Source organism: Cynocephalus volans, chromosome 17 (genome assembly GCF_027409185.1).
Source record: "Cynocephalus volans isolate mCynVol1 chromosome 17, mCynVol1.pri, whole genome shotgun sequence".
NCBI classification, from domain to species: Eukaryota; Metazoa; Chordata; class Mammalia; order Dermoptera; family Cynocephalidae; genus Cynocephalus; species Cynocephalus volans.
This window is the reverse complement of record NC_084476.1, coordinates 41,322,351-41,344,798: the sequence shown is the minus strand read 5'-3', so window position 1 is coordinate 41,344,798 and position 22,448 is coordinate 41,322,351. Positions and strand designations below refer to the sequence as shown.

General features: G+C 50.3%; 4 protein-coding genes across 6 annotated transcripts in view; 2 read left to right on the top strand and 2 right to left on the bottom strand.

Annotated features, from left to right (window-relative positions):
* The window catches only part of TLN1 (talin 1), a 34,105-nt gene extending 31,447 nt beyond the window's left edge, over positions 1-2,658 (bottom strand). Inside the window, exon 1 of one of the 2 annotated variants that reach the window (XR_010022095.1) lies at positions 2,340-2,658. The gene's annotated coding sequence lies outside the window, so the exon portion shown is untranslated. The remainder of the gene's footprint in view (positions 1-2,339) is intronic. The other variant, XM_063081504.1, reaches the window with a different exon arrangement.
* Positions 2,659-2,818: 160 nt separating this feature from the next.
* CREB3 (cAMP responsive element binding protein 3) lies at positions 2,819-6,887 on the top strand. The gene is made up of 9 exons (XM_063081508.1): positions 2,819-3,177; positions 3,273-3,420; positions 3,497-3,564; positions 3,680-3,769; positions 4,970-5,076; positions 5,188-5,256; positions 5,927-6,011; positions 6,108-6,192; positions 6,267-6,887. Exons 1-9 carry the CDS (start codon positions 3,043-3,045, stop codon positions 6,599-6,601), a joined length of 1,122 nt encoding a protein of 373 aa, XP_062937578.1. The 5' UTR covers positions 2,819-3,042; the 3' UTR covers positions 6,602-6,887.
* GBA2 (glucosylceramidase beta 2) lies at positions 6,319-18,621 on the bottom strand. Its single transcript, XM_063081505.1, has 17 exons — positions 17,766-18,621; positions 14,360-14,451; positions 14,036-14,151; positions 11,321-11,539; positions 10,752-10,991; positions 10,412-10,514; positions 10,095-10,248; positions 9,878-10,003; positions 9,506-9,678; positions 9,166-9,270; positions 8,864-8,971; positions 8,611-8,762; positions 8,386-8,492; positions 8,096-8,238; positions 7,901-8,016; positions 7,612-7,803; positions 6,319-7,313 (listed from the first exon to the last, which is right to left on the bottom strand). The coding sequence occupies exons 1-17, from the start codon at positions 18,131-18,133 to the stop codon at positions 7,047-7,049; spliced, it is 2,781 nt and encodes a 926-aa protein (XP_062937575.1). The 5' UTR covers positions 18,134-18,621; the 3' UTR covers positions 6,319-7,046.
* On the top strand, positions 18,500-22,422 carry RGP1 (RGP1 homolog, RAB6A GEF complex partner 1). Of its 2 annotated transcripts, none has more exons than XM_063081506.1 (9): positions 18,500-18,600; positions 19,101-19,235; positions 19,615-19,751; positions 20,010-20,093; positions 20,191-20,340; positions 20,607-20,753; positions 20,966-21,093; positions 21,298-21,487; positions 22,010-22,422. In XM_063081506.1, the coding sequence occupies exons 1-9, from the start codon at positions 18,584-18,586 to the stop codon at positions 22,231-22,233; spliced, it is 1,212 nt and encodes a 403-aa protein (XP_062937576.1). In that variant the 5' UTR covers positions 18,500-18,583; the 3' UTR covers positions 22,234-22,422. The 2 variants fall into 2 exon arrangements, with proteins under 2 accessions (XP_062937576.1, XP_062937577.1); XM_063081507.1 differs by lacking the exon at positions 18,500-18,600 and adding an exon at positions 18,676-18,809.
* Positions 22,423-22,448: the final 26 nt, after the last annotated feature.

Sequence of the window (22,448 nt, the reverse complement as noted above, 5' to 3'; positions counted from 1 at the left end):
GTGGTTAGGCTGTGGGAAAAGGGGATAGGGGGCCGGCCTGTGGCTCACTCGGGAGAGTGTGGTGCTGATAACACCAAGGCCATGGGTTCGGATCCCATATAGGGATGGCTGGTTTGCTCACTTGGGAGAGCATGGTGCTGGCAACACCAAGTCAAGGGTTAAGGTCCCCTTACCAGTCATCTTAAAAAAAAAAGGGGGGGGGGATAGGTATGTGATCAGTAGTCAGGGAGGGGCAGATAGAGTGACATTAGAGACCGTATCAGGCTGGGAACAGGGAAGACAAGGTGCAGAAAAAGACTAAGGAAGATGATGGTGATGAGCAAGAAAAATACATATATGATCAGTCACTGGGTCAGGCTGGGGGAAGGGGGGCAATGATTCCACGGATGATGACTAAGTCACGGAATAATGGAGTGAGGTCAGAGGCCAGGTTAGGCTATAGGGAGTTGAGAAGAGATGGGGCTGTGGTCAGTGGCTAAATTAGGCTGGTTGGGGGAGGGGAGTGAAGGGACACTGGCAGTGTCTAAATAAGTTGGGGTCAGGGATAAGGGGTATAGCCTGTGGCTGGGTCAGGCTGGGTAGGGAACAGTGCTGTGGTCAGTTGCGGGGTCAGGCTGGGAGTGACATGGAGGTGTGGTCAGTGGCCTGGCTAGGCGTGGGATCAGCAAGACCCAGTTTCCTCTTTGGGTCTCATTTCCTCTTTTCTGTTGGGGAGTGGGGGAAGGGAATCTGCAAGTGGACCAAGAAATTAAAGGAGGCTTAGAACTAGGGGACAGCATATAGCAGGGGCTGAGAATGTGGTATTCAGCAGATGATCAGGGGGTAAGCAGATGTATGAGTGTGTGAAAAAGGTGGGAGAGTGCTTTAAAATGATGGGAAAACTCAGATGTGGGAGAGGGTAAATTAAGGAAGGATGTGTAGATTAAGGGGTAGGGAGAGAGGCAGAACTGAAGACAGGAACAGACAGTAAGAAGGTGAACATGGAGAGTCAAAGGCAAGGGAAATATTCTGTAAGAGGGTATGCATGAAGGATGTCGAATGCAGACCCAGGGATGGGAGTTGGAAAGGAGGGCTTAATATCTAGGGAGCGAGGGAAGTGGGAGACAGTGGGGTTAAACTCTCAGGGGAGTCAGTCATCCTCTTTGCCCACAGCAACTGTGTTTCCTTGGTCTCTTTCCCCCTTAGTCATTAGAGTCTTCCTTAGGCATCCCTCACTTATGACTAGGCCTTTTGCATCTCCTGAGTCCCTATCCATTTCCCACCTCCCATCTTATAATAGACCAAGAATCCCTGCCCCCTCAACTGTGATGGCCACAGCAAGAGCCTTGGGCTTAGAGAGTGGAATAAAGAAGCTGGGATCCCAGATGCCTGCAATTCTAGCTGAAGCCCAGAACCCTAGTCTGAAATTAATTTGTCATCTCTCTGAGTGAAAGAAATCCCTGTGACTACACAGGACTAAGGGACCTCCTCACAAAAGAAGGGCAATTACTTCTGCCAGCCTCTTAAATTCTAACTGCCCGAGGTCAACTACCCCAGCCTCAACCACTACCCCTAAATCTGTCCCTAATTCCTAACATTAACCCGACCCTAATTTGTTTCCTGATTCCCACTACTGGCTTTGACATTCATCCCTTTCCTAGCAGAGACTTGTATCCAATCCCTGATCCTTCATACTGACATAATTTTTACTTTTAGCACCAAATCCCCTGACTTTAACCCTTAATGTTGACCCCTAAACCTCATTTCTAACTTGATTCCTAACTCACCCTTTTCACTGTTAATACTGATCATGTCAACATTCTTTAATCCCTTAAACGAACTTCTAACCTAATTCTTTTGGCTGACCCTTAACTCAACCCTGAACTCTCACTTGACTTATGCTGGCCATACCAGAAAACAAAATAATGACCTTAACCTAAACCTTACCTACACAAAATGGATCTCACACTAATAACTCTTAAATTTTAACCCGGGCTTTGTAACTCCTAAAGCGACTCTTGATTCCTAAACTCAACCCCGCCTAACCCCAAACTCACCCAGTTTTCCTACCCATATACCCGCTATCAGCTAACACCAAAACCCATCCCGCCCTGCGCCCCACTGCCACCCCACCCGTCACCCTCCCCAAAACCTATCCCAGGCAAAAGACTGCTCCCAGGAGGGCCCTGTCTCCGGCAAAACGTACTACTTAACTCTGAGCCCAAGCCAAGATAACCTGGACGCTGACCTCTCCAACGAGACCCGAAACAGAAGACGCCGCGGAGTCAGCGGCCCCGCCCGCTTCTCCGGCCGGGCCTCGCGGCCCCACCCTCGGCCCAGCTCGGCCCGGTCCGGCCTACCTGCGCTGCCCGGCTCTGTGCTCCGCCCGCCGGCCCGCTACCCGCTCGTTCTCCCGGTCGCTCTCCGGCTCCGGCCTCGCCCTCCCTTCGACACTCTCTCGGCCACTTCCGTCCCTGGAACGTCCCCCACCCGCGGGCGGCGCCCTGGGCCCGCGCTCTATGGTTGCGGGGACTGCAGGAAGCTGCTCTGGCCCGAGCTCTCGATGCTCGGGAGTCGGCCGAAAGCCGGCAGCCCCTCCCCGACAGGAAGCGAGAGTGCGGCGCAGTCTGGAGAAAAACCTCCGAACTACGCCAGAGTTCCCTTTTAGACTCTAATTCTTCCTTTTTCTAGCTGGGGGCGAAGGCGGAGCCGGATCCCCAGAATCCCCGCCCTCAGACTGTGAGGAGGCAGCGGGGACGCCCTCTTTATTTGCATACTCCCCAGGACGTGGCGCGGCACCGAGGCCACTTCCGAGTTGGAGGGAACTACAAGTGCCAAAATGCCATGGGGCTAGATGCGTCACTTCGGTTGTGTTGGAGGCTGAGGAGAATTGAGTCTGGGAGGCGGCTCCGGCTTGGGAGGGACGACTAGGGAAGTCCGGCGGAAGGGGCACAGCGGATACGTGGGGGAGACCGACTATTGGACTGCGGGTCGTGCCTGGCACTCGGGGGTTGGAGCCGGGTGGAGGGGTGAACCCCTTATGCCTGCCCATCCTTTCCGTTGATGTCCCACATGGAGCTGGCGTTGGACCGCGGTGACCAAGACCTGGGTTTCCTGCTAGAGGAAAGCGGAGATTTGGGGGCGTCGCCCGATGAGGCCGTGGAGGCCCTACTTGACTGGGACCTGCCGCTTTCTGAGGTGGGAGGGAGGTTCTGAGTAGAGGGGGGCGCCGGACGTCCAAGAGGCCAGGGGGTGGTGGTAGGTTAAAGCCTGTTAATTGGAACCCTGTCCAGGTACCGAGCAACTGGGAGGTAGAGGATTTGCTGAGTTCCCTGCTGAGTCCCCCACCATCGTTGAACGTTCTCAGCTCCCCCAACCCCTGTACTGTCCACCATGATCACACCTACTCCCTTCCACAGGAACATGTCTCCGTGGATCTGGGTGAGTCTGAAATAAGTAAAGTTTGGGGGGAGGAGAGGGTTCATGGGCATGATTATTCATACTTTCCCTTTTGCAGATAGTGGGAGCTATGGGAAGGAGGGTGCCCAGATGAGTCCATTGCACGTGGAGGAGTCGGCAGAGCAGGTACTTGAGTTGATTTTCGGGAAGATTGTTCCCACATTGCACGGGTGGGGCAGGCTTCCCCATTCCTCTCTGATATCCCGGTGCAACTCTGCTGCCCACTTCCCCATGACCCTAGGAGACGGCTAGGCTGATACTGACAGATGAGGAGAAGAGGCTGTTGGAGAAGGAAGGGCTTACTCTGCCTGGGACACTTCCTCTCACTAAGGTAAGACTACCATTGGTGGAGCAAAGGCTGGAGGGGGATTGTGAGTCCCAAGTAGGCCAATTACATTGATTTTATATCAATAACTTAAAAAAGTATTGAGGTGAGAAGTTTAGCAAGTTTGTTGCTAATAGTAAGCTAAGGCTGGTAGTTAATATGCTAGTTGTAAGGGCTGATCTTGATTTTGTGGAGCTTATACAAATTTTGGTGTTCTCTTTAAGGAATTCAAAATTATCAGTGTAACATTAGTATAGGGCCTTGGAAAGAACTGTGCAAGTAGAAGGCCCTGAAACTTAGATTTCTTTGGCTTCATGGTAACTCACCTCTTACTGAATGGTGGAATTGAGTTCAACATGGTTGGACCAAGCAGTATAACAAGAATAAGTGTAAAAATCCAGAGTTTTAAGTTTCAAGCAGTGAGTGGCAACTTCACAAGCACAGTATTGTGATACTATGATGAAATCAATGTTCATTGACAGAAAGTTTAAGGGAATTTTAATTTCTTAAAAGTACAAGATGAGTCAGCAGTGTGATGTAATTATTAGCAAAGTAAATAGAATTTGGAAGATGTATCTATAGAGGTGTTGCCTCTAGAAGGTCAGTGACTGTCTTGCTCTCTTTTGTACTGGCCAGAGCACATCTTAGTGTCCTGTTTTGAGCCCATATTTTCGACAGATATTAAGAGGATGCAGTCCATCCTGAGCAGAGAAAATGATGAGGTAAAAATTTTGTCCAGGGTTTTTTTTTTAGCGGCTGGCTGGTACAGGGATATGAATATACACTTGACCTTGGTGTTACAAGGTAGTGGTCTAACTGAGCTGACCAGCCAGTCCCAGATTTTTTCTTTTTTAAACTCTGAGGAAGTGTCAAGTGCCTTAAAACAGCCAAACAGTGTTTGTTCTGTATGGCTACAGAGATACTAGGTAAGTCCAGTGGATAGAAATTATAAGGAGGCAGATGTTAGTTCAGGATGGAAGTTTTTTTTTGTTTTTTTTTTTGTTTTTTTTAAAAAATTTTTTAAAAATAAAATTGTTTGGCTTGTAAGGGTGTTAACACCTGGTTCTTGGAGGCATTCAGACAGCCACGGAATGCTGTAGAAAGGATTCCTACATTGGGAAGAAGAGTGAAATCAGTTGCCTTCCAACTCCTTGGTGGATATCCTCTTGGTTATCTCCTGATACTCCTTTGCTGGTCTTCTCTCAGATGGAGGAAAAAGTTCTGAAGAGAGTGCGGAGGAAGATTCGAAACAAAAAATCTGCTCAAGAGAGCCGCAGGAAGAAGAAGGTGTATGTGGGGGGTTTAGAGAGCAGGTATGAAAGGGAGAGGGACTCAGGAGTGGGGGGAACAGAAATAGTTGGAAGTGTTAGATTCTTGAAGGGAGGATATAGGCTATATCCCCATATCCCTGTTATTCCCCTCAGGGTCTTGAAATACACAACCCAGAATCTGGAGCTACAGAACAAAATACAGTTCCTGGAGGAACAGAATCTGTAAGCAACCCTCCAAATTATTCCCTTCCTATCCCTCCCATTTAATGCTTTCTCACTCTTTCCCCTGCCCTGTGCTTGAATTCTAACTGGGCAGCTTCCAAATGCAAGGTCTGATGCTTAGCTTTTACTGGATCTCTAATTCCAAGCTCACAGTAATGGGGAATAAATTTACAAGTAACTAAGGATAAGTTAAGTACCAAGAAAGAGAAAGGGGGAATAAGAAAGACCTCATGGAGCAGGTAATATTCGACAGTGGTTAGTATTCTGGGAGATGGGGTTGGGCGGGGAAAACATTCTAGGCAGAGACAACACAACATAGTCTGGTTTGGCTAGTATCTTAATACAAGTAAGTTGGGCCAGAAGGTAGAGAACATAGAGAATGCCTGGGTGAGTATTATGTGTATAGCTGATCAAGCAATAGAGAACTATTGAAGGTATTTACAAAGGAGTTTAAGTCAGGGCAGAGAAGTTGTTTTTGGTTGGTTGGTTGGTTTTGAGGAACTTCATGCATTTTGTTTACAAAGAGGAAGAAATCTTTTGCAAGAATAGGATGAAAAGCAAGAGAGGATCCAGTTCTTAGACGGAGAAAGTGGCCTTAACAGGAGGGTTTCACTGTGTCTCAGGGTGCCAGACCAAGGGGTGCTCACCACTGTCCCCTCTCTTTGTCTAGGTCCCTTCTAGATCAGTTGCGGAAACTCCAGGCCATGGTGATTGAGATATCAAACAAAACCAGCAGCAGCAGCACCTGTGTCCTGGTGAGGATGGTGATGGGAGGAAAGATCCTGTTCTCAGGCAGTGGGGATGGGGATGCAATCCAGAGCCTTTCTTCATCTCCTTTTCCTGTGTTCTAGGTCCTACTATTCTCCTTCTGCCTCCTTCTCATACCTGCTATGTACTCCTCTGACACAAGGGGGAGCCTGCCAGCTGAGCACAGAGGTAAGAAGCTTAAGGAAGCACATCTTTAAGGGGAGAAGCCTGGGCTGGCCTCTGAAGATTCTTTGTCTCCTCAGTGTTGTCCCGCCAGCTTCGTGCCCTCCCCAGTGAGGACTCCCACCAGCTGGAGCTGTCTGCCCTGAAGTCAGAGGTACCAAGGGTCAGCGTAAACCAGTTGCTGAACAGCTCAGACCATGTGCTCCAGGCCCCTGGTAATTCCTGCCTGCCCTACTATATGCCTCAAGTTTCTGGTACAGGACCTCCCCTGAAATGGCCACTCCTGGACTTCTTCTCACAGCCTCCCTGCCCAGGTCCCATCCTTTTCCTGCAGGCAAATCTCACAAGAAAGGGGAGATGGTTCCCTGCCCACAGTGCCTCATCTGTCATCTTGCAGGGCAGATACTCAGGATAGATGTAAGGATAAGGGGCAGGGTGTCTTAGCAATAGCCTGGGGGGGGGCCCACCAATCTGTGTCCAGATAAAAAGGAGGGGGAGAGGGCTGGCTTCAGCTCCTATGCCCTGTTAGGAAGCCAGAGGGTTCAAACACACCACACTTACTGGCTTTCTGGGTCTTTTATTTGTACCCATGTGTGTCTATCACCCTATGAAGGGACCTGGGAAAATCAACTGACCTCCTCGAATTTCATGCGTTGAGGGACGGGATGAGGAAAGAAATAAATAAATGATTCTAACACCTAGGTCACCCTCAACCCCTCTTTACTGGCACAATTGGGTGGGGAGAAGGGAAAGGGCATGATTGTCCTGGTGGCTCAGGGCTGCAGGAGGTTTGGGGGAAGGGAGGAAAGGCCAGGCTGGAGGCTGGGCTGTTAGGGCCTCCCTCCCACAGTTCAGAGAGCTCAGTCTGGGCTCAGGTTTGCCATGGCTTCTTTTGGTCCAGATTCAGGCCCTGTGCCCTGTTTGACTATTGGCCTGGAGGCCTTTTTATGCTGCTGCTGTTGAAGGGCCAGCTGCATGGCCCAGATGCTCAGTGGCCGCATGTAGGCCAGCGAACGGAACACTTGCTGCTGACAATATGCCTCCGGAGTCTGGAAGGCCAGGCCCAGGCGCTCCCACACTGTACGGTAGCAGCCTTCAGCTGTCCGGAAGCCCTCCCAAGTCAGGCCCTGTGGGGAGAGATGACTGTCATACATAAAACTTGACACCCCCTAAATTTCCACTTCAGATGGACAGATGGAGACAGTAGGTTGTCTGCCCTGAGGGAGCTCCTAGCTAGTGGGGGAGATAAACTTGACCCACAGGCAGAAGCCTGAAGGCAGGAGCTAGAATGCATACCAGAGAAAAGGGGGAGGCTTTATGGATGGATAAGATGGCATTGGGTTATGCCCTGAAGAAGTTTAGTGTCTGCAGTTTTCTGGGCCAAAGGACAGACGGTGGAGAGAGATGGGAAAGGGAATGCATTACCTCTTGGATCATAGTGGCTGCCAGCCCGTAGACCACACCCACCCAGACTTCATCAGACTGCACACTGGATCTGTCAGGGACACCATGGGGCTGCATCCCGTTCACAGCCCCCATGGCACCTCCTGCAAAGGCCTGAACGTTGAGCTCAAAGATTGTTTGGAGCGCACGGACCACATGTCGGGTAGGAAATACCTGGAGAGGCAAGGGTGAAAACAAGGTCTATTATACTTGCTTCCTACCTCCAGGGAAAACCTACCTTTCTATCTGGCTCCTCTGTCTAGTCTCTCACCTCAGTGTTTCCTTCTCCTAGGCCACAGGCCTTCAGGAACCACTGTCCAGCACACTGGTCAGACATGACACTACGAGACTGAGGCTGAGAGCTGCTATCATAGTTGTAATAGCGGCCTGGAGTAGAGGAAGGGCAAAGTAAGGCTTATGGTGTCCCCACTGCTGCCTTAAGTCTCCTTAGGTACCCCCACCTCACCGTTCCACAACAGTCTTTCGTAGGCTTCTTGGCCCCGGCTGAGGATGGAAGAAAACTTATCCTGGATGTCCTGTGCCCCGCACAGAGCAGCCATCTGGACCATCACAGCCACAGCTGCCAGCCACAGCCCTCCACAGTAAGCACTGATCAGGGACATGGGTTTGAAAGTCAGACTGGTAGCTCCAGCCACTCCCATGCAATATAACAGACAATGAGTCATTCTTGAGTCCTACAATCCCTTGGTGCTCAGTTCCCCACCTCAGGCCTCCTGGAAACCCCGACCCCCCAACCTGGGGCCTGTGGTGACCCATGCGTCATAGGTGTGGTCTGCATAGCCTCCATTCTCAATGAGTCCATCATGGTCCTTGTCAAACTTCATTTCAGACTCCATCACAGCCTAAAGAGGAACCAAATACTGAAAACCTAGGTACTAAGGAAAGAGAGTAGCCAGCTGGGCTCTCCCCAAACACCCGTCATGCCCCTGGCACACTGGCCACTGCACATGCATCCCTTACTAGACAGACATGCCACATGTCCTTCAGGAAACCTTGGTCACCCGTCAGGTAATAGTCTCGATAAACCTGCAGCACAAACTTCAGGTTCAGGTCCTTCCATTCAGCAGTATCATGGATCAAATATGCATTGACCCGGAGCCACGGCTCATCATCTGCAGAAGGGGAGGGCACGTGATTTACGTGCATTGGTGCATAGGATGGAAGGTACAAAAGTTGGGGGAGGAAAGCTGACCTGGGGTGGAGGGACATTTACCTGGGTCCCCAATATCATGGGGGATAACATTCCTCCTTTTCACAGGTGCCATTACCCCACTCATCAGGTACCGTCGCCATGTCAGGTCCTCGCTGAGAGTGGCCAGAGCTGGGGGAGCAGACACACAAGTGGGTGGGATGAGGCAGGGAACGGGCAGGCTTGGAGTGGGACACAGAGGTGAACCAGTAAGCAGGATGCAGATATGTTTGAGGAAAAGGGCAGGAAGAGATAGTCCGAAGGACCACACAGGTTCAAGGGACGGGAAGCTAAGAGGGCGGAAACAGCACAAAAGGGACCCTCACCCATGTCATATTGTAGGCTGAGCTCAAGTTTGGGCCAGAGCATGATGAGGGCAAAGGAAGCATAAAAGTGGACATCATATGTGTTGTACATGCGATACTCCTGGCCTGGAGGAATGAAAGAGACACACTGTTGCCAGAATTCCTGCTTTCCCTTCATAGCCCCCTCCCTTGCTTGTCCTCTAGAGTTGGAAGTGGGCACTGTCAACAGTCCACATCTGCCACTCCCTCATCCCAACCAATACACCAGGATAGGCAAAACCCATCATCATGCTTTGTGGTAGGACACTAACTGATCTCAGGGTTATGGCCTGCCATACCCCAGTCCACCAAGAGCACACACCCTCAAGGTAGCCAAATCGGCCGTAATCCCGTAGGATGGGGCGGAGCTGACACATGCTTCCTCCCAGCTCTTCAGGTAGGGAGTCCTCGGGAACTTCCAGCCATACTGTGCCTCCATCGGCCAGGAAGTACAGTTCATTGAACAGCGCAGATTTATACCAGGCAGGCAAGGATCTGGGAAGTCAGGAGGAGGGAATGATTTAATGTGTGTGGACCTCCTAGGGTAGAAAGGATTCTGAAGTTTAGCAGAGTGGGAGTACCCGAGTGAATCTCAGCACAACTTTACTGACTTTGGTGGGTAGAGAGTGAAATCAAGGAATCCCATTTGGAGTGAGTCCCTGTGAGAAAGGCAAGAGATGGCCCCCACTGGCACCTGTCGTCCAAAACTGGGCTCTGCCAAGCTGAGATCCTCTCTTCCCAGTTGGTGTATCGGCACAGTGCATAGTGGCTAAGGGCAGGTGCTGCATCACCTTCTCGGCCAAAGAACCTTGTGTACCGCCTGGGGTAGAAAGAAAGGAGAGGGATCAGAACACAAGCTCCAGGTCAGAGCCCCAGTGCCTTGGATCCCTGTACTTTCCTGGTCCCCTCACCTGTAGTAGACTTGGCCCTTAGCTCCAAACATGACTCTGGGCATGTCCCAAGCCAGTGAAAACTCAAGGCGGCACTGGCCTCGAGGAGGCAGCTTGCTGGAAACACATACGGCTCCAGCGATGCCTACTCCTTTCTGTGAGGGGGTGCTTCGGCCTGAGAGAAGCACAAGAGGAATCAGCACAGATAACCCCTTCAGCCCCAGGGATAGGGATTCCTAACATGGAAACAAGGCTTATTCATTACCAGGCTTCCCACCCCGGGTCCCAAGACATGGACAACCTCTTCCCATCACCTCCCTGTCAGGTCCCCCCATTACCAGCAGGGGAGTCCAGCTGTCCATCCTGAAGTAGGTCCTGCCACACCTGCTGCCCAGTGCTGTCAGGGTCAAAAGCTGTGATGTGGGTTACCCTGGTATCTGCCTGTTAAGGGGCCAAAGACTCTGTGAGGGCAAGCTCCATAAGTACACTGGATTCTGATACCTCTCCAGCTCCTCTTATGTACTCTCATCTCCAAGTTCCAGAGACTTAAGGACTGTGATGAAGGTGGGGCTTAGGACTGAAGAAATGAAGGGACCATGTTGGGGTGCAGGTGGGTTCAGGGGCCGAGCTGAGGATAGGGATTCAGGGCCTAAGGTATAGGGCAGGCTCTTCCATTACCGTGAGTCGTGCAGCCATAGCCATTGTGTAGGGATTCAGAAGGGTTGGATGATGCAGCAACAGCCCCTGTACAGTCTCCCCATCACGTTCCAGACAGAAGGGCTCATTCCACAAACCCCCTAGGGAATCGTCTCTACCCCCCAGTCCATTCCGCATGGAGAACATGATGGACACATCCAGAGCTTCGTCCCCTTCATTTTCCACATCCCACACAAAGACTCCTACAGGCAGGCTGCTGTCCTGGGGGCAAAAGATTGGACTCAGATGGTCTCAGTGTAGCCCCTCCCGGCTCTACCCCCCAGGATCAGTCCTGGGCTCAGAGGACCTGACTCAAATACTCCACAATATACTTTCTTCTGTCTTCCACTTACATATTTCCATATTCCCAGGCAAGCTGCCTACCAGGGGACACAGAAGATAGGGACCAATTTGGTGGTGGTCCTGGGAAGCCAGTGTGATGTTCATGGCTCCACCCCCCACTCCCCACTTTCACAGCTTATGGAATTTCCAGCAGAGACAGATCCCAGGAAAGGGAGGGCAATGGAGGAGACATAGAAGGGGAGCCTCACCTGGTAGTCATGGGGCAAGATGGGTGTGATCTGGCGGCAGGTGAGGGTGACATTCTGGCCAGGAAGCTGATAGACAGTCCAGGCTCGGGGATAGAGAGCATGGTAGAAAGCAAAGTACCCACAGAGGCCCCAGTTCCAGCTGCGCAGGGCACTTGGCCGCTCCAGGGACAGGACTTGCTGGTACACAGTTTGCCCTTCCCGACGCAAGCATACTGTGAACTTAATCAAGAGGGCAGATAGTCTGGAATGAGGTAACCCACAGGCATCACAAACTAGTCTCCATCCCCTCAAAGAAACTCCTTCCCTTCCAGAGCCTGCAGTTGTTATAACTGCACTACAAGCCTCAAGTCATCCCCCCAACCCAGTCACAACCAAGTCCTGCTGCCTCCCCCTCCATGTTCCCAGACTTCCCAGACTTCCTCTCCCTTCTTCACTGCTGTGGCCTTAGCACCCTAATCTAGGCCCATACCCTCTCTGCTTCTCTCTGCTCTTATCTGGGTAGCAGAGTGACCTTTCTTACAAGCAAATCAAGAAATGTTAGTCCCTGCTTATAATGTTGTGGTGACTCCCCATAGTTCTCAGGCTAAAGTCTCTTTTACCTGGCTTTCAAGGCCTTTCTTGATCTGGCCTCTCCCTGCCTATCAGACTTATTACCTGTTCTGGTCATATAAAACACTCACTGTTCCTTGAGCACATTACATTTCCTCCTCCATGCCTTTGCTTCTGCTCATTCTCCATCTGGTGAAACCCCTCATTCTTCAAGGCCTAGGTCAAATGCCAACTCCTCCTCCTCTTCTTCCTCCAGCAGTGAGTCATTCTATGTGTCCCCCTGTCCTTCTATTCTAGCATTTGGTGTATCAAGTTATAATGTACTTATTTACCATTCTGTTTCCCTGATTGCCCTATGTGTTCTTTTGAGGTAGTGACCCTTTCTAGTTCATTGACATACTCTCCAGAGTTGGCATGTGTGTGGAGAGAATAAGCAATGACTGCAGCACTGTCCCTTTTTTCTCAGTATACTAACTGCCCCTCTCATTTTGGCACTGAGGGGGGTCTCACAGTCTGCATTTTCTTTTTTTTAAAAAATATTTTATTTTGTCGATATACAATGTGGTTGATTATTGTGGCCCGTTACCGAAACCTCCCTCCCTCCTCCCTCTCCCCCCTCCCTCCCAACCTGCATTTTCTCTAAGTCCTATTTCCCCCATAAAAATCTAAGCTCCTAAAGCTTAGGTAGGAGCTGTGAGGGATTATTAGCTCTAACCTTAATTCAAATTATGCCTGTATTTTTACTGTATATAAAATAATTTTTCATGTTGTTAGAATAGTACATAATGGTTAAGACGGTAGGCTCTTCACTATAGAGAACTGGTTTTGAATCCCAGCCTTTAATTTACCAACCATGTGACCTTGGTCACGTTACTAACCCTTTCTGGACCTTAGTTTCCTCATCTGTAAAATGAGCATAAAAATGGTACTTACTCTGTAGGACTGTTTTTAATATTAAATATTAGACAAAAGACCTAGCACAGTGCCCAGCACATGGTAAACAAGTGACCATTATTTTAACTGTAGAGTCATGGTTCTGGAAGCTATTACCCTCAGGATACCTAAGGGATGAGGAAGAGAGGGATCTTGGGGCACTGGGCAGGGCTGATACACCTATCTGGGAAGGACATTTTCATTGGACTTAAGATGTGCTAGTCATTTCTCTTTTGAAGATGAGCTGAAAGCTGGAGGCATCCCCCTGGCAGTAAAGAGGAACTTGGTGGACAACTCAAAGGGAGATCACTTAAAGAGATAAGATGAAAGGCAGGCCACATCCTCTGGCAATTTAAGGCCCAGATGTGATATAAGAGCAGAAGGGAAAAAAGGGAAGCTTCAGAGAAGGGAAGAAAGCTAGAGATCTAAGCCTGGGCGAGGAGGGCTTTTTAAGCCCTAAGTCAGAGAGACCTCCAGTAGTAGAGGAGTTGAGCTTTGGCTAAAGGTTTGTAAATCAGGGTGAGGAGCGATTGCAAAATGCATTTTTTCCCCTATGAATTTGTAGACCTTTAAGTGATCTGGGAATTCTCTGCATGTTCTGTGTTCTGTGGCTGGGTACTCGCTCAACTAATAGAGTTGGGGCAGTGAGGTAGGCAGGAGGCATTTACTAGAGAAATGCCAGGCCTGTTTACTCTTTCAAGGAACGTGTGTTCTGTGTGTGTCTTATTCCTATAGTACATCCTAGCACAGGGCTGGGCACCCAGAAAACATCCTGAAAGGACACTGGATTAAATTGTATACAGTTGGCCCTCCGTATCCATGGGTTCTGCATCTGTGGATTCAACCAACCACGGATCCCAAATATTTGGGAAAAAATAAAAATAAAAAAACATAAAAACTAACACTACAACAATAAAAAAATACAAATAAAAAAACCAATACAACTATTTATGTAGCATTTACATTGTATTAGGTATTATAAATAATCTAGAGATGATTTAAAGTATATGGGAGGATGTATGTAGGTTATATGCAAATACTATGCCATTTTATATCACGGACTTGAGTATCCATGGATATTGGTATCCATCGGAGGACCTGGAACCAATCCCCCCACGGGATTCTGAGGGATGACTGTATACCTCTAACTGCCACATCTGGTACTAGCCAAGAGGCCCTTCTTGGTCTGGAGAGATACTGTCCTGGGCCTCTCATCTACCTCCTGGCTCTTACTTGGTCAGCGATGACTATCCGGTGCTGATACATTCCAGGGTTAAGCTGCCAACGACAGAATTGGCCTCTCCAGCCACGGGTGATAGTGCCTCCCCCAATGCCACCCAAGGGACAACCTAGAGAGAGAATCATGATGGTTAGTGGTGTATAGGGAGATGAAAACAAGTCCATTTTTCACTTTGTAGACTGTAAATATTAGTTCTTCTAAAACCTACGGGATGGAGCAGTGCTATTTGCATAAGCTAGAAGCCTCTTTGCCTAATTCTGGGATAGACCAAGAGGCTGGGCCCTCTGTGAGCAGGGCAGAGCTGGGGTAAGGCTCACCGTAGATCTGTCTCAAGGGTACAGAATTGATCATGTCAATGAAAGGTGTCTTCTTTTCCACCTGGGTCTTCTGGTACCACCACTGTAAGTACCTGAGGAGCAAGCAGCAGTGTTAGTGGAAGGGGGCAGTTGGCAGTTCCTCATAAGCTGTAGTCACCTACCTGTCTCTGGACACCCAGCTATGACCTCCCATTAATGTCCCAAGGACCCATCATCTTTGCTTCCAAACCTCTTCTCCTGTTGATTTCTCTACAGTTCAGAGTCCCTTCATCTTTCCAGCTACCCCAGCTCAAGTGTAGGACTGCCTTTGTTTCTCTTCTTTGTTCTTCTCAGAAGGGGCTTTCTGAACTTTCCTTACATCTGTAACTCTACTACCATTGCTTTAGTTTAAACTTCAGGAGCTTTTATCTGAGTTGTTGAAAGGGCCGTTACGGTTTTCTGGCCCACATTCTCCATCTCACTTCCCTATGCCCCAAACAGGCATAGGCTGCTAGGGATAACTTTCTTCTCTTTAAAATTATTATTTTCCTTCCTGATTATGAAAGGTGAAAATTTGGAGAATACACCAGGTAGAAGGGGGAAAAAATCATCCCACCCATAGACAACCAATGTTTACATTTCAGGGCATTTTCTCTTAAGTCTTTTTTTTTTTTAGGTTCAGCATTTAAAGCTTTCTGATCTTGCTCTTTCATAATATCCCGGTAAAGCCTTCTAAAAATTCCAACATTTTCCTGATTTTGCCACAGCCCTGTATCCAATAGGCAAATGATTGGGGCTATATCCAGTAGACAAATGATTCTGTTTTCAAGGCTCTGACGTCTTCCTCAACCTACCTTTTAATCTTATTTTCTACAAACTCTCATTCAGGATGGGTCCTCACTAACCAACCCCTGCCCTGCCAAATTCTTTCCCACTTCCACTTTCCTCTCTACCCAACCATTGTATACCCATTGTTCAGTTATACCACTTCTAACCAAGCAATTGGGTAAATAAGCCCTTGAGCCTCAGTTTCCTCATGTGCAAAAATGGGGATACCTCCTGTCCTAGGCATCTCATAGAATGGTTGAGAGATCAAATGACATAATAGATAAGAAAGCCATAAAGTTTCTACTTTATCTGTGTTAAGTATGATGATTACTTGTATATATACTATCTAAATTCCTAATCAGACACTACCTTGTTCTTTTTTTTTTTTTTGTCTTTTCCGTGACCGGCACTCAGCCAGTGAGTGCACCGGCCATTCCTATATAGGATTCAAACCCGCGGCGGGAGCGTCACTGCGCTCCCAGCGCTGCACTCTCCCAGTGCGCCACGGGCTCGGCCCTACTACCTTGTTATTTCAATGTTCCTCATGTGAGTCTAACATATTTTTAAGTTCCTTGGGGAAAGCGACAGTGACAAAGAGTAGTTGAATGTTACCCTCAGCTTCAAGCACTGGGCAGGGCACATGGTCTGCAGTCAAATATTTGCTAAATTTACAAATGAATGAATGTACAAACAATGGGGCATAAGAGAGATGGAAGACAGACTGGAGAAAGAAGAGGAGAAATGAGATTAAAGAATAGGGACAATACATTCTGGGAGTAGGGGGAGAGGGAAGGAAGACAAAGGATGAGATGATGGGAAGGCAGAAGATCTTTTCTGCCAGTTTAGAGAAAACTGGACTTTGTCAGCACAATGCTCAGCCGCTGAGCAAACCGGCCATCCCTATATAGGATCCGAACCCGTGGCCTTGGTGTTATCAACACTGCACTCTCCCGAGTGAGCCACAGGCCGGCCCTAAAACTGGACTTTGAAACTAGAGGCCAGAAAAGATTGGTGGAGGGAGAGAGTGCAGCAGGGATTAGGGCAGCCAGAGAGAAATGCAAGATATGACAATAGGCAGAACAAAGGACTATCTGGCATAGAACTAGCACTCAATAAATATTTATTGACTGGACAGACTCTGGCTGGAGGGAGAGCAATCGAAACTGAGTTCTTGCCAAGCTGAGACCCAGAGAACTTTATCTTGCTGAAGCTCCTGCTCAGAGTGTCCCCAGGTCAGCTCTCTTAGGAGTGCTCTCTCTCCCTTAATTTAGCAGCTGTCAATTCCTGACCTATTTGGCGTTCTCCATAATTTCAACCCCAATTCAATAATTATCATTCAGAATTCTAACTTGTCTCACCTCTGCTTTCTCAGTGCAGGACCTCATCTCATTCCAAAACATGCCCGTGTGTTCTTGACCTTATTGTCCCCACCACATACAACCCACTGTGCTTCTCTGGGTAACCTAGAACCTATTTTGACTCAAAGGTTTCTGAGGTCAAAGTTGGACTGGGTCAGTTTCAGAAGCAGCCTGGAGGGATGATTTTTCTCTGATACAGGCCACCCACAGGCACTAACAAAGGAGCCAGATGTCCAGGAAGTACCAGGCCCTTCCCACTGCCCAGGGCTGGGGTTCGGTAAATAGTCTCCCCACCATAGCCCCACAGCATTGACTGGGGAAATGAAGGGTCCTCTACTTTAAGAAGCTGTCAGGGCTGGGTTTCCCAACCTTTAGGCCTCCCTTCCCAGCTCAGTGTTTACTGTGTGGACTGACTCAGGATGACCTCAGGGTGATGCTTTCTGTTCTTACATCCACCTGTTGCTGTTAATAGGTCTGGTTCCTCATCACTAGCTCTTGAACTCAGTGGGGATCTAGAGGGGTTCTACAGCCCAGGATAAACACTGGGGGTGTCTGTAGTCTTTGGGGTCGGGGAGAAACCAGGGCAGGCTCTGGAAGGCTATTACCAAGAGGTCTGGGGAAATATATGGCAGTGCCTCTCTGGTCAGAGGCATTCACTTTTTATATCAGAAGCTGTCTATCCCAGAATAGAGTGAACAGCACCTCTTATCACCCTTTCCTTAGAGTTGAGAGCAGACAAGCCCTCCCCTACTCCCTGGAGCTAAAGCTTGAGGAAAGAAACAGATGAGTGTTGGGTGTAACATGTTGTGCCTAAATGAGGTACAGAGAATGCTCCAGCTGCTCAGGTGAATCTGTGGTTGAGGACTTCCTCCTCCCAAATTAAACAACATTGTGTATCACAGCAGCCAGGCTATCCTTTCCTACCTTGCTGCAAAGTATAGCTAATCCCAAAGGGAAGTCTTTGGAAAAGGGGAGTATGTGAGAAGGAACCTAAATGGGAAAGGGGGACTGCAGGACCAAGTATTCCTACCCTTTCCTGCTGAAAGGTCAAGATACTGGGAGGAAGGGGGTTGCAAAGAGATGCGACCTGGTCTCACCATGAGCCAAAATATGCTGGGTATAGGGGCCACTTGACCGGGACAAGGAGTCCACCTGCTTTCTCACCCTTTACCACCCTGCTGGAAGTCTTGAGCTGGAATAAAGCGAAGCTGAAGGCATTCTTGGCAATGGCATCTACTCACCTCAAGCCCATGCCCAAATGCTTTATCAGGTTGCTCAGGGAGATGTTGTTAGCCCGAAAGGGTTTCCTCTTCTCTGAAAACTCATGAGCCAGGCAGATGCGCCAGCCAAAGGGAGGGACCTGGTAGCCCCTGGCATTACCCTCATAGGAAGCCATCAGCTGCCCAGAGTCCTCCGGATTGCAGTAGCCCGGCTTATTTGGGGGTCGACTGTCCTCAGGGCTCTGGCTGTCTGTGACCTGCACAGCCTCAGTGCCTCCAGTATCTTCAGAGCAATCAACCTGTGGATTCCCTCTGGCACAGCTTATCTGCTCCGAGGATGGGACACCGGTTCCCGTGTTCCCTGGATTCTGGGTCTCCACGACCTCCATGGCTCCAGATCCCGAGCCTTCTGATATAAAGTATCTCGCTAGCCAAGTCCAGACGCGGGCGCTGGTTGTTGTTAGGTGCCGTCCCGGAGGGCCGGACACTGGGGAAAGCTGACGTGAGCTGGTATCTCTCTGAAGCCGGGGAGCTCTTGCTGCAGCGGCGGCGGCGACAGCAATGCAGCCGCTTCGGGCCCCTCTTCAGTCGTCTCTCTAGGTTCTGGGCGGGAAGGATCGGGCCTCGTCGTCATTGGGCCGCGGTGACTAGCTCGCCCGGCCAAAGGGCGACTGGGCCCGCGGAGAGGGGAGGAGCCCGCGGGGCCAGCCCGCAAGGCACCGCCCCCGGGACCGGCCCGGGAGCTCGCGGCGGCCTTGGCCCCGTCCCCGAGCCGTGGCACCGGCCCCCCCAGGGTTGGGCGCCAGGTCCCGCCGGCCGGGGGCAGTGGCCACGCCCAGATGCCAGCCGTGGGAAGGTGACCCAAGGCGCCGGGACGACCCGAGCCCCTTCCGGTCTGGCCAGCCGACGCTTCCGGCCGGAAGGGGCTCCGTGGGAAGTGGGGGGACTGAAGGGAAGTCCCGCCTCTGCCGCGTCGCCTACGCCGCCGAGCATCTGGCCGGGTCCCGGAGGGGCGGGCGGGTGAGGGCGTTCGTGCGCCGAGACCCCCAGTTTCGACCGTGCGAGGTGACGGGCGGCCGTGGTCTTGGGCTGGGACGTGGAACCTTGAGGGAAGGGGGGTGGAGACCAACCTGGGAGTTCTGAGGCTAGGGGGAATAACCCGCCGCTGAGGGGGGCGGAGGGCTGGGGCCCGGAGCGACGCCCTTCCCCTAGGCAGCCCCCCATCCCTGCCATCTGCTTGCCCGTTCCCCGAGTCCGGGCGCTTCCCTCTGGCATCTCAGTCCTCACCCCTAGTGCTCGCCTCAGACACCCCTCCCTGCCCTGGTGCTGACCTCCGACCTCCCTTTTTCCTTCCAGGTCTGACTCCGGAGCTGCCATGATTGAAGTAGTGGCAGAGCTGAGCCGGGGGCCCGTATTTCTGGCGGGAGAGGCGCTGGAGTGTGTGGTGACCGTCACCAACCCCCTGCCCCCCACGGCTACTTCTGCATCCAGGTGGGAATGCTGGTACTGAAGGTGGTGGCCCTTTCTGGGAGGAAGCCTGATACCTCTGGTGCTAAGTCAGAGCTCAGGTTGTCCTGTAGCTACACCACCACCTTCTTGCTCATTGTGCTTTCATTGTAGGAAAGGGCGGTTAACAAACGATGTGGATAACATAGCCCTCCACTCCTTTCCTCCCCCTCCCCCAGTCTCGTTTTTACCCACAGTATACTTCTCTTTGTTTAATGGTTTCTCTTTGGGGTTCTGGATTTCCTGGTCACTAGGATAGCCACCTAACCTTGATGGTCTTGTCAGACAGTGTGGTAGAGAGTTTGGAAAAGCATTTGTGAGGTCAGGAACTATCCTCTGATGCCTCCTTTTCCTCTTCCCACAGTGAGGCTCTGGCTTGGGCCAGTGCCCAAATCCACTGCCAGTTCCATGCCAGTGAGAGTCGAGTAGCCTTGCCTCCCCCTGACTCTAGTCAGCCAGATGTCCAGCCTGACAGCCAGACTGTCTTTCTGCCACACCGAGGTTAGAAATGGAGCATTTGCCTTGGGAGGAGGGTGGATTCATTGTCACCCAAAGGTGAAGTTGTTAAGTTGTTCTTGTGCATCATTGTCGTCCCTGTCACATTGGGGATGTGGGGGAAGGTAACTGTTGCTTTGCGGTGTTTCTGTTCACAATAGAAAAAGGGGTTGGCAGCTTTTCATTGCTGCCACTTGCTGTGCTAGTCTTATCCAGTATTGGACAACAGGATCATTAAGTTGCAGTCTTTCTTAACTTTTTTAGGTGAGAGGGGTCAGTGTATTCTTTCCACTCCACCAAAAATTCTATTCTGTGACCTGAGGCTAGACCCTGGAGAATCTAAATCATGTGAGTGACTGTCCCCATCCCTGAATTGCCTTCTGTGTCTCCTGGAGGGAGGACTCCTCGTTGCGTCTGGCTGCTCTGACTACTACTTCCCAACCAGACTCCTACAGTGAAGTGCTGCCCATAGAGGGACCACCCTCCTTTCGGGGTCAGTCAGTCAAGTACGTCTACAAACTGACCATTGGCTGCCAGCGTGTCAACTCACCCATCACTTTACTCAGGGTCCCTTTAAGGGTTCTTGTACTGACAGGTAAGTAAGGGTTCCTGGAGGGAAAGGCTGGGGAAGAGCCTTGCCAAAACGGAAATAGTCTTAGAGGGCTTGTAAGATGGGCTGCAGGGAAGCTTCTGGTCTTAGTGAAGGTTCTAGGGAGTTGGGGAGGAGGGAGGGAGGGTTCTGGAAGTAGGAGCTGTGACTCCCCGTACTTTCAGCCTTCTCAGGTTGGAGTCTAAAACCCTAACCTTTACTCTCATCTCTGTTTTCTCCCAGCGTTACTTCTCCACTCATTCTCTCTTTAGGCCTTCAGGATGTCCGGTTTCCCCAGGATGAGGCTGTAGCCCCATCCAGCCCATTCTTGGAGGAGGATGAAGGTGGAAAGAAGGATTCATGGCTAGCTGAGCTGGCTGGGGAGCGTCTCATGGCTGCTACATCCTGCCGCAGCCTCCGTGAGAATCCTTTCAGAATTTCCCCACTCCATCTTTCCTCTCATAGTATTCCTGTCTCAGAGACGGAGTCTCCTAACTGCCACATACTTCTGTGGATCCACCGATATCTCACCCCTGATTATAAAGAAAAGGCACACCTTTTGGCTTCTGGTGTCCTGTCCTAGACATTCCCCAGTGTAGTTTCCAGGCTTACATTGTCTTATTCTCCTCAGATCTGTACAATATCAGTGATGGCCGAGGGAAAGTTGGAACATTTGGTATCTTCAAATCTGTGTACAGACTTGGCGAGGATGTGGTGGGGACCTTAAACTTAGGGGAAGGAACCGTAGCTTGTTTGCAGGTGAGAGGGGAGCAGAGTTTCTGGGGTGCTTGGCCTGAAAGGCTAGGGTTGAAGAAAGGCCTGTATAAAAAGGGGTGGTATGTAGAAGTGGATAGTGTGGTCACCCAGGGTCCCTTTGGTAAAGCAGCTTGAAGTTGGGCTACCCTTTGAACTGCAGTCAGCACTTCTAAATGCCTGCTAGTACATAACTCTTCTTGTTCCCAGTTTTCAGTAAGCTTACAGACTGAGGAACGTGTACAGCCTGAGTACCAGCGGCGCCGTGGGGCAGGAGGTGTCCCCTCTGTGTCTCATGTGACCCACGCCCGGCACCAGGAGTCCTGCCTACATACAACCAGAACCAGCTTCTCCCTCCCCATCCCTCTCAGCTGCACCCCAGGCTTCTGCACAGCTATTGGTGAGACCCTGACCATTATTGGAGGAGGCAGGGGAGAGGGCAGTAAAATGCTGTATTTAAATAGAATGTAACGGATCCTGATTCCTAACACACTCCTGGACATACCTATGTCCAGCCTCTGACCCTTAACACTTTCTTAGACCTTCAACCTTTGTCCCTGTTTCTTAGATGCACTGACCCCTAACTCAAGAGATTTGCAGAACTCCCTCCCACCCTTACCTACTGGGACTCTGTGATGCACTGCTCTCTGATTCCCCAGCCCTTTTCTTGAAGCTACCTAGTCTTGATTGTCTTGGGTTATTAGGTATTTGACACTGCTACCCTCAACTCACATCTTTGGCTAACACACTAGATTTCTTCAGAAAAACCCTTGATCGTTGCTCCCTGCCCGTGACTTCTCCCTCTCTTCCTGAATACAGGTGTTTTTTTTTTTTTTTTCTCATTCACAAACCACATCCTGTCATTTACTGGCTTTTATTCCTGTTGGCTTCTAATGCCTCTACCTTTATCTTTTTCTTCAAGTGTCCCTGAAGTGGCGACTCCATTTTGAATTTGTAACATCTCGAGAACCAGGATTGGTACTCCTACCCCCTGTGGAGCAGCCTGAACCTGCCACTTGGACAGGTCCTGAGCAAGTGCCTGTAGACACCTTCAGCTGGGACCTCCCCATCAAGGTGCTGCCTACAAGCCCCACCCTGGCCTCATATGCTGCCCCAGGCCCCAGCACCAGCACCATAACCATCTGAAACTGGCCCACTTGCCCACCATTGGCACTAGTTTCTTCATGATGCTGAGAGCTCAGCACTTGGACTCTAGTAGGGCCCACTTTTTCCACGTGGGGCCCAGTGGCATGGACAATGAGAGGCAGGCTTTCAACTGTAGCATTAATTTATTTATTCAGAATAAACTGGCAGCTGCTAGTGGTTTCCCTGGAAGTGGCAGCAGCAGTGAGCAGTCAGCA

Excerpts from the sequence above, each read along its gene's own strand:
- CREB3 (XM_063081508.1), top strand. The coding sequence starts at position 3,043 with ATGTCCCACATGGAGCTGGCGTTGGACCGCGGTGACCAAGACCTGGGT. Across the intron at positions 5,257-5,926 it reads TTCCTGGAGGAACAGAATCT|GTCCCTTCTAGATCAGTTGC; the intron begins GTAAGCAACCCT and ends CTCTTTGTCTAG. Across the intron at positions 6,193-6,266 it reads CCTGCCAGCTGAGCACAGAG|TGTTGTCCCGCCAGCTTCGT; the intron begins GTAAGAAGCTTA and ends TTGTCTCCTCAG.
- GBA2 (XM_063081505.1), bottom strand. The coding sequence starts at position 18,133 with ATGGAGGTCGTGGAGACCCAGAATCCAGGGAACACGGGAACCGGTGTC. Across the intron at positions 14,152-14,359 it reads ACCCTTGAGACAGATCTACG|GTTGTCCCTTGGGTGGCATT; the intron begins GTGAGCCTTACC and ends TTCTCTCTCTAG. Across the intron at positions 8,763-8,863 it reads CCATGATATTGGGGACCCAG|ATGATGAGCCGTGGCTCCGG; the intron begins GTAAATGTCCCT and ends CCCCTTCTGCAG.
- RGP1 (XM_063081506.1), top strand. Across the intron at positions 19,236-19,614 it reads ACGGCTACTTCTGCATCCAG|TGAGGCTCTGGCTTGGGCCA; the intron begins GTGGGAATGCTG and ends CTCTTCCCACAG. Across the intron at positions 19,752-20,009 it reads TGTCTTTCTGCCACACCGAG|GTGAGAGGGGTCAGTGTATT; the intron begins GTTAGAAATGGA and ends TAACTTTTTTAG.